The 10318-nt window shown below is 46.8% G+C and overlaps 1 protein-coding gene across 4 annotated transcripts in view; it reads left to right on the plus strand.

Moving 5' to 3' along the window:
- The window catches only part of PHRF1 (PHD and ring finger domains 1), a 1670136-nt gene extending 1660112 nt beyond the window's left edge, over positions 1–10024 (plus strand). For all 4 annotated transcript variants that reach the window (XM_044059137.1, XM_044059136.1, XM_044059138.1 and 1 more), the window contains one exon: positions 9158–10024. In XM_044059137.1, coding sequence (XP_043915072.1) covers positions 9158–9328 — 171 coding nt within the window. In that variant the 3' untranslated portion in view covers positions 9329–10024. The remainder of the gene's footprint in view (positions 1–9157) is intronic.
- Positions 10025–10318: the final 294 nt, after the last annotated feature.

The raw sequence follows: 10318 nt of genomic DNA on the forward strand, positions 1-10318 counted from the left end.
GTCCAGTTTTCTTTAAAGTGATTTGTCAATGTTTTTAAACCTACCTGTGCACTGCAGCCTGCAGTGCTTAAACCCCTGAACAGAACTTTCCCCCATCAGGAAACGTTTTGGTCGTCTTATTTAAAATTAATTGTAAGCTGTGTTTTCCTTGCAGTGATGTCAAGGAAGTTTTACATCAGTGATGTAGTCATGGGCAAAAGCATCTTTTGTGTCTATAGACTTCAATGGCCGCAGCGTTAGCACATGCGTGAAGATGCCCCATTGAAGTATATGGATGCAGCTGAAATTACCTTATAAGTTGTAACATTACAACTGGTAAAGCTATTTTTTTGGGGGGGTAGTGGTTTAATAAGATGTTTACGAAGCATTTTATTAAAAAAAAAATCCCCCAAAAAAGGAAGGAAAGGCAAGATGGTTAAAAAATACACAAAGAAAAACCTAGCAAAGCTGATGCAAGAGGTTTAATGTATCACACAGTTAGTCTAGCTTTGCTAAATTGTTCTTTTTGTGTTTTTTAACCAGTTATCTGTGTGACCTTTTTACTGTTTTAGTTTGATAGTTGGGATATTTTGTAGACACCCTAATGTTTATGGATATCAGCAAGGTATGACAACCCTGTGTCTCCAAAGGTCAAACATTCCTCTTGTGCTGTGCTGATGATGTCATAAGATGGCAGAAACATGCATGTCCACAGCTAGAGGGGTTTGGCTTTAATGGCCTGAAATTGTCCATAAATAGACTTAAAAATGAAAGTAACAAAGCCATGGACATTCAGAATTGCCATTTAGCTGAAACACCTGATATCCTTAAAGGGTGATTTGCATATATCCCATGAGGTCTCTGATGCAAGAGGTTTAAGGTATCACACAGTTAGAAGTCTAGCTTTGCTAGATTTTTCTTTTTGTTTTTTTTTTTGTCATTGAGACCCGGCACACTTGTAGCGTCTAAAAACAGTTGCCAGTATAATTCACATGTCCCCAGTAAAGCATCCCAAATACCATCCCTCTCCAGTATTGTCCACTGTTTAGAATGGAGTTGCTTCTAGTTCCTTTATACCTGTTGCTGCAGTGGCACTCATTTCCTCCCCAGGATGCTGACTAATTTGAACACTTAGCAGGATGTCACAGATGCTGTCACAGCACCAGAGAATGTATAGGCCATAGGTCTGGGGATTTGTCTTTGATGAGGACCGTCAGTCTAGACTCGTATTCCCCAATCCCAACAGAAGGCGAAAGTGCAAGATGGAGCACATAGACACTCACTCGGAGTCCCCCACCTCCATTGATTTTGCACCTCCTAACTCATTTTCTTAACCCCATAGTGAATTTAACATTGTGTGGTTTCAAGCATGCAGCCCCCTGACCTCCCAGGAGGCCCTCCTGATGTGAGCGAAGGATATCCCTTTAATTTGGGCAGACAGGAGCACTGGTCCTTCAGAGGTTTTAAATATCTTTAGGTCTACCACAAAAAAAGTGTACTAGGCTAAATTATTTTGTCAAGTCGAAACAGTTCTCATTTTGGCCAGAGAGGGTGCCCTCTTCCACTGAAGTCAGATATCTTGTTAGCCAGTGTGGTCTGTTTTTCCCCTGACTGTGAAATAATTGTGGGAATATAATTGAATACTGAATATTGTAAATGAGGTAAAAGAACTGGAGGTGAGATCTTTAGAAAATGGAAAGAGCAGATTGTGTAAAATAAATAGAATTTGTGGGACGTTTGGTACAGTACATGCAGAATAATATTCAGGAGGAGTGAGGTTTAAGGGGAAGGCAGGACTTGAGCAATTTATATAACATTGAAGAGAATGATAATTGTTGAAAAAATATATGTATACTGCATGAAAATGTTACCATGTTTTTTCTGCTTGTGTGTGTGCGCCTATGTCTTGCCTAAAATAGAATTTAATGAAGATGTTTTTAAAAAAAAAGAAAAACAAAAAACAGGTTTTGTGCATTACAGTTTATGCCGGTGTGTGTTTTTATTTTTATTGTAATAGCATCTTGGTCTTATGAATTGTAGGACTGTAGTTCTGCACAGGTTTGTCATGCAGTTCTCAAGGGGCTGCTTAATTTTTCGCCTGATTTGAAGAACCTTTCTCTTCCTGAGGACTTAACTGTATGATTTTTCCATTTACTTTTCTGATGCAGCTGGGCAGTGACTTGTTAAGCGTGATTTTGATGGTTATTACTTCTCCTACGAGTCTCAAAGATGCAAATTTTGATTTGAGGGTAACTTTTATGATCTTTCTCAAGGATCCAGGACTCCTTTAAGGAAACCCTTAGATCTGAAGTAGGGACTTCATTTGTCAGCAACCTTTGGGATACGGATCCGATCTCGGATCCGAGCCGGCAACTTCTATCACAGCATAGATCTGAGCTCCTAGCTCCTCCCCTTACCCATAATCCCCTGCCTACCCTGACTGACCTCAGATCTAGTTTGCCGCTCTTCAAGCAACAGCTAGATTCCAGAGTTCTTGGCGATTTTGTGAGAAAAAAAAGTTTTTTTTCTTCTTTTCTGATTGAGTGATTGTGTGTGCGCGTTAGGTTTACCCTTAAAGCTAAAACTTATTATTTTTAGCTTACTCAGCTTAAATTTTAATTTTTCCTCCCTCCCCGCTAGTCATAGCGTGTGTGTGTGTGTGTCTTGAGTGTAGGGGCCTAGTGAGTGTGCTTTACTTTAGTTATGTCGGAGGCCCCTAAAGCCATTTTTTCGAAATGCACCGAGTGTGGTCACAAGCTTTCACTGGCTGATGGCCACACTCGGTGCGTTAGGTGCCTTGGGGTTGAACACCTCTCTTCGGGTTGCACGATTTGCTCGGCGTTCAACCCCAGGGCACTTAAGGATCGGAGGTCGAAGCTGGTTCTGGCGGGCCTTTTACCCCCAGACTCTGCTTCGGCCTCCGGTACTTCGGTGACCGCTACCCCCCCGGTAGCGGTCACTCCTGTCTCCCTTCCTCCGACCGGGACTCAACCTCCCGCTTCGGCTCCGGAGGATAGGGAGTCCAGGAAAGAGAAGCAGAGGGAGAAGCACCTTAAGCGGCGGGCCGAGGACTCTTCATCGGCCCCGCCCGCCAAGAGGGCTTCTCCGTCCAGGTCTTCTCGGTCTCCTCCTCCTCGGATCCGATCCCCTTGTTTCTCCCCGGGACCCGAGGAGGAGGTGACCCGGTCCCCGTCGAGGTCATCGAGGCGGCACTCCAGGTCGGCCTCAGTGGCCTCTTCGAGGTCCACCTTTAGCATGTCAGATGCGGACATGGACCGGATGATGAGGAGATTCATCCAGGCCCAGATGCAGATGGGAGTGCTCTTGCCCCCCCCCCTCCGGGGGGGAAGCTAGACCCCTTTTTTCACCTCTATTGCTCCTTCTCCGACCCGCATTCCGGGGTTGGAGTGCTCGGAGTCGAGCCACATTGGATCCGGGGGTGGGTCGGAGCTGACCGTGCTGGGCAGATCGGCTCCGACGGCTCCCTCGAGTTTGTCGGATCCGATCTCTCGGAGCTGTGGGCCGAGCTTCGGATCCGAGGGATTTGGTGTGCTTTCGGCTCCGTCCCGGTCGTTCTCGGTGCCGGGTCCGATCCCCGCTTCGGATCCGAGTGGGAGTCTGGTCTCGGATCCGTCAGAGAGCAGCTCCCCCTCGGCTTTCGCTGCGGTGGAGAGGGTACTGTCGAGTGCTTCCAGGCCTCCGGTCCTGGCTTCGGCTCCCTCCCGCACTACTCCTCATCTGGTCCTGGCTCCCCTCATCCGGCCCTCGGGGCAGCCTGCCTCAGCGCCTCTAGGAGTTCCAGTGGAACAAGATACAGCCCGTGAGGACTCCTCGGACAGCCCCCCCCCCCCCGAGGAGGTTCCTCACAAGGCAAAAAGTGCAAGAGGAGGCACATAGACTCCCCTGAGAGTCTCACCGAAGATACAGACTTAGATGAAGGGGAAGGCTCCCCTAGGTCATCCCCCGAGGATGTCTCCTTTGGAGACATCATGGAAATGCTCAAAATCAGGGGTGGGTGGTCTGCCCCCAAAGCTTCCTCTGATGAGTCCGTATTCCTTGAGGCGTTTGAGGCAGGACCATCTACCTCTTGGGTGTCCCCTCCAACCGACCCCTTGGTGGATCTCTTATCCACTAAGGCTTGGAATGAACCGGACACCATAGAGCCAATCCCCAAGCGCCCGGACAAAATTTTGAGCCCCCCTGCAGAGAGATCACACTGGAGCAGAGGTCCCCCTGTGGATGCCATGTTGGTGGCTGCAGCCACCAAGAAAGAGTTGACTCAGGAGAGCCCCACGGTTCATCCTCCGAGCAAGGAGTCTCGCGCGATGGACAGTCTTGGGAAGCGGGCCTTCAGTTCAGCGACCTTCTCTGAGGGCCTTGAACTACATGGCACACGTTATTCAGATGCAGCGGGGTCTAATTAAGGAATACGCTGCTTTCCCCCCAGGGTCCATGTCGGAGGGAGACAAGGATCTGTACTCTTCCCGAATGGCCACCCTCCGCTCTATTTCTAACTCCTCTATGCGGCTGTTGTCTCATGCTACGGAGGGAGCCGCTAGAGCAGGCGGAGTCGGGCTTGTCATGAGGAGACAGGCCTGGCTCCGTCACTGTGACTTCTCGGAACCCTTTAAGGCGTCATTCGCGAATGCCCCTTTTGATGGTTCTGCACTGTTCGGCAAAACCATTCGCGACACTCTTGTCCAGAGCGAGAAAGACGGGAAGACTTTGTCTGCCATCTGAGTCCGCTTCTCTGCGCCCCAGAGGTCCTTTTCCAAGAAGCAAAAGGGTCAGAAGAAGATGTGGTTCCGAAAATCGCATCAGTCCCAGTCTGCTCAGGACAACCAGTCCTTTCGTGGCAGAGGAGGACAGGGAGGACGCCGCCCCAGAGGCAGAGGGGGTCCCAGGAATTTTGGGTCCAGAGAACCGTTCTCTGAGAGGCCCACGCAGAACCCCTGAGGGGTTTACCTGACTGCTCCACTCTGGAGGCAGTCGGGGGGCGTTTTTCGAGGCACCTAGCAATGGTGGGAGTCCATAACAATGGATCGCTGGGTGCTTCGTATTATATCCAGAGGTTACCAAATTCCCTTTATCGTAACCCCCAGAATCAGAGGCCTCCCCGACGTACCACCCAGTCAGAGGGAGGTGGCTGCTGCAGAAATTCAGCAGCTTCTGCAAAAAAGAGCCATCCAGCCCGTCCCCCCAGATCAAATCGGATCAGGGTTTTACTCCAGGTTCTTTCTGGTGCCAAAAAAGACGGGGGACTTGAGGTCCATCCTCGACCTCTCTCTCCTAAACCTGGCGGTACCCAAAGAAAAGTTCCGAATGGTCACGTTGCAATCCGTCCTCCCCTTATTGTGGGAGGACGACTGGATGTGCTCCATAGACCTCAAGGAAGGATGCGTACTATCACATTCTAATGGACAGGCGTTCCAGGAGGTTTCTCCGCTTCTGGCTGGGAGCCAGTCACTTTCAATTCAGGGCCCTCCCCTTCGGCCTCACCTCAGCCCCCAGGGTGTTCACCAAAGTCCTAGCGATAATAGCGGCCCACCTGAGACTCCAGGGAATTCAGGTCTTTCCATACCTGGACGACTGGCTCCTTACGGCCCCAACAAGGCATCTACTTTGTTCATGCAGGGATTATTTCCTCAGTCTGGCTCCACTATTAGGATTAACCATCAACATGACCAAATCCTCTCTGATCCCTACACAGGTGTTGGATTTTATAGGGGCGAGACTGGATTCCAGACAGATGCTTGCGTTCTTGACTCCAGATCGGCTTCGGAACCTGATGTTGCACGTGCAGGCCATCCTTCAACTGCAAATTCCTTCGGCGGAATTGGTCCTGAGGGCTTTAGGATCTATGGCGGCTGCAATCCCTCTGCTGCCATTGGCCCAGTTGAACATGAGGGTCCTGCAGTGGACCCTCCAGGTACAATGGTCCCTGTCTCGCAACCCCCTGTCTCATCCCATTTCCTTAAGCAAGGTTTGCAGAAGGTCGCTCGTGTGGTGGCTCCAGTCTCCCAATCTCCACACGGGACGTCCCTTCTCACTACCACTGCCAGTCGATACAGTGATCACGGACGCTTCTTGCCTGGGGGGGGGGGCATTTTTCAGGCAGGACAGTCCAAGGACCGTGGAACGACATAGAGACCTCTTTGCATATCAACGTCCTAGAGATGAGGGCAGTGCTTTTGACGTTGCAGGCACTACACAGCTCTCTTCCGGTAGGGATGATTGCAGTACAGACAGACAACATGTCAGTCGTCTGGTACATCAACAAACAGGGGGGAACCAGGTCTTTACCCCCTTTGCCGCGAGGCCATGAGAGTGTGGGAATGGGCGATTTCCACCAACCACTTTCTCATAGCAACGCATATTCCGGGACGGTCCAACATTTTAGCGGACAGGCTAAGTCGTACTATCCTGACTCCTTACGAATGGTCTCTCAACCATCGAGTTGCAGAGCAAGTATTTGCCCAATGGGGGCAACCTTGTTGCGATCTTTTTGCCTCTCCTTCAAACACCAAATGCAACGATTACTTCGCTCTGATCCCCCCTCGGGGGGAGTCCCCGAGAGACTCTCTAGTTCATCCTTGGCCTCCCGGTCTGCTTTATGCTTACCCTCCTCTTCCCCTGATGTTGAAATTATTGCAGAAAGCCAGGCAGTTGGGGAGCAAGATGATCCTCATTGCCCCATTCTGGCCTCGTCAGACATGGTTCCCTTACTTATGGTCTCACCTAGTGTATCCACCATGGATTCTGGATCCCCTCCCGGATCTCATTTCTCACTCTCTCGATCTTCCGACTCCGAACCTGGTCAACCTCAAGCTGACGGCTTGGTTGCTCCAGTTCCACTCCTCATAAGGGCTCCCGGGATCTCATCACCTGTCAAAGCCATTCTTGTAGCAGCTCACAAGCCTTCCACCAGGAGGGTTTATCGGAGTAAGTGGAAACGCTTCACCATTTGGGCAGAACACCGTCGTTTAGACCCTTTTACAGCCCCGATAGCGTCGGTTCTAGATTTTCTAACCTCTCTCTTTCACCAGGGGGCTAGTTTTTCCACAGTCAAGGTACAACTTGCAGCAATCTCATACTATCACGTGGGGCAAGAGTCTGGCCCTCTTATCACTTCCAAACTGTGTAAGACCTTCCTCAAGGGTACCTTCCTCCTTAGGCCTCCAGTCAAAGAGGTGGTACCTCCATGGGATTTATCCTTAGTTTTACAGGCCTTGACTGGTCCCCCTTTCGAACCGGCGGCCACAGTTGATCTCAAATTTCTCTCTTGGAAGACTGCCTTTTTGGTGGCCATAACTTCAGCCAAAAGAGTATCGGAATTGCAAGCTCTTTGTGTCAAACCACCATATTTGGTCTTTCACCCGGATAGGGTTTACCTCAGGATCAATCCGTCCTTCCTACCTAAGGTATCTTCAGAAGCAAACATCTATTAATCTATCAATCTCCCAGTGTTTTTCCCCAACTTTCAAAACAAAGGAGAGTACAAGCTGCATTACTTAGACGTACACAGACAACTACGTTTTTATATCCGTAGAACTGCTGATCATAGGCAATCCGATCAGTTGTTTATCTCCTTTGCCAAAAGTAATTTCGGAAAGCCAGTTTCTAAAGTTTCTCTCTCTCGATGGTTCTCGAGTTGTATTCTCTTAGCATATCAGAGCTCGGGAAGGCCTGCACCTCAAGGAGTCCATGCTCATTCTACTAGGGCCGTTGCCACATCTGCGGCCTTTCAAGCTAGGGTTCCACTGGATGACATTTGTTCCGCAGCCACTTGGGCTTCATCTCACACCTTTATCAGCCACTATAAAATAAATGTTGTCTCCTGAGGTAGGGCGTCCTTTGGCTCTGCGGTGCTCCGGAATATCCTTCCATGAAGGCCACCCAAGATTTAGGTAGCTGGGGACTCGGTCCCAAAGGTTGCGGACAAATAAAGTCCCTACTTCAGATCACCATAACGTTCCATCTGAGTAGGTATCTTCATTTGTCTGCAACCATCCCCCCCCTCCTTTCCCCTGACCAAAATGATCATTCTTGTGGTTATTAGCATCTGTTCCCTTTGGGACACTTTTATCAGCTGTGCTATGGGGCAAACTTGATCTGAGGTCAGTCAGGGTAGGCAGGGGATTATGGGTAAGGGGAGGAGCTAGGAGCTCAGATCTATGCTGTGATAGAAGTTGCCGGCTCGGATCCGAGATCGGATCCGTATCCCAAAGGTTGCAGACAAATGAAGATACCTACTCAGACGGAACGTTATGGTGAGTACATAACTTCTTATTTCTGTCCCTTTCAGTCCATCCATCTCCCTATGTTTTTCAGGACCAAATACAGGATTGAAGTAGTCCTTTACCTTGGATTTAGACCAGCACCTCAGGCTTAATGTAAGGGATGGTTCATAAGCTTAAGAAGTTGAATCCTCACTTGTTCCCTTTTAATTTCAGGTGAGTGGCTAAGCGGATTCTCCCCTTGTGGGTAGCTGACTGCATGTTTTTCTTTTCCTACTGAGTGGTTAGTCTGTTGGTTACCGCAGTCAGGAATCATTTGTCTTTGTGAGGTAATGCTTCTAGTGCCCATTTGAAAAACATGTGACCATTAAAAACTGACTGATACTATAGCTTTCCCACATGTCAGTGTTTGTATCTCCACTGCAGGAACTGAGCTACTTGAATTATGGAGTACAACCTTTAAGCGTCCTCACTCTGAGGACTTAACATCCTTCTGTCAGTGATTGGTCAGGTCTTCCACCTATCCAGGTGATTTGTATTCTCTTATAACAAGTTTATGAGCTTATGTCTAGTTGGTGCCTTTCAGGTACAGCTTGTTCATATTTGTAGAAATGAGGGCCATGAAGCAAGGTGCTTCTTTCTCACTTGGCATGGTAATACCAAATTATTCATCAATGTGGGCTGTACATAGGCATCCCAAGTGTGAGAACTAGATGTGTTGGAGATTTCTGGCATGTGGAGACAACCTTTTGTAAACAGACCTCAAAGATCTATATGTGTGGTCAACACTTAATTCTGCCATGCTTTATATAAATATGTAAACCAGCTGAAATGTCATCCTAGACATAGTTTTTAGTGTAAGCATGTTATTTTTTTCCTTTTACATAAATGAATGTTGTCTCTCTCAAATTGTTTAATAAATCTTAAAATATTTGTTTTAGATTTGTCGTAGCAGAAGTGGAGAAATCAACCCTGTCAAGGTTGCCAATCTTGTAAAAGCATATGTAGAGAAATACAAACATATGAGGAAATATAAAAAAACTGAGACCAGTGAAGAAAGTCATGAATGGAGAATGTATTCAGAAAATCCTGAGTACAGTCAAACAGCCTGAGAAAAGGGCAGATTAATCTGTGCAGTGTGTTGCAGAGGTGATCAGAGTTTGACAAGTGCACTTCACAAGGACAGTGTTTTTGCATCTGATTGCCAGCACTCGTCCATAAACTGTTTTGGTCGGTGGCTGCATATTTATGTTGGAAGAGGTAACGCTGTATTTGTAAACCAGGATTTTCAAGGAAGTAAACATTGAAGGTCATATTCTCTTAACTTTTGACATAAGTGACTGCAAAGAATGAAGCTTCATGTATAAATTGTGAAATACAAAATTTTAAATAGCATTGTAAACTGTTTCTGTCCTGCTGAAGAGTAAAATCAGACAATTTGGAAATGCTCCTCGTATTTTTTTCTCACTTATTACTTTTAAGTGGCCCAATATTTGTTATAATTTAGCCTATTTGATGCTGGGTAAAAACCTTTAAGTACTGTAATTCATACTTAGAGTTTCCAGGTTGTATTTCGTATATTTTGATGACTTAACATAAAAATTCAACAACTTGTGCAGACTTATTAATTTAAAATTCTTGGTGACTGTTTGTATTTCTGTAAATAACGTGCAGGTTGTTGTTGTGAAGTCATCTGCCTTGCAAAATATCACTGACAAAATACATAAATTTGTATTAATAAGTTGATGGTGGAACTAAATGTATAAACATGTTACAGAATTTATAAAGTTATTTTCAACTAGTTTTAATCAATTCTGAAAACTTTTTTGTGACCTTCAGTGAAACACACACACTACTAATTTTATAATATTTTCCCGTTGTTGTTGTTGAGACATTTATATGTCTTCCTCTAAACATATGATTTTATAAAGTAGTAATTGAATGGACCAGTCTCTAACCAGATCTGGTGCAGAAGAGATGATTTGTGGACACACAACACCAAGGTGTGCCTTAATGAATTTTTAGTCTTGTTAAATTTCTGTCTTGGGTAATGGATGGTCGCAGATATGTGGAAGATACAGATTTCATGGCCTGCATTTTGG

The sequence above is a fragment of the Protopterus annectens genome, chromosome 17.part0 (assembly GCF_019279795.1).
Source record: "Protopterus annectens isolate FY-2018-M chromosome 17.part0, PAN1.0, whole genome shotgun sequence".
In the NCBI taxonomy this organism is placed as follows: domain Eukaryota; kingdom Metazoa; phylum Chordata; order Ceratodontiformes; family Protopteridae; genus Protopterus; species Protopterus annectens.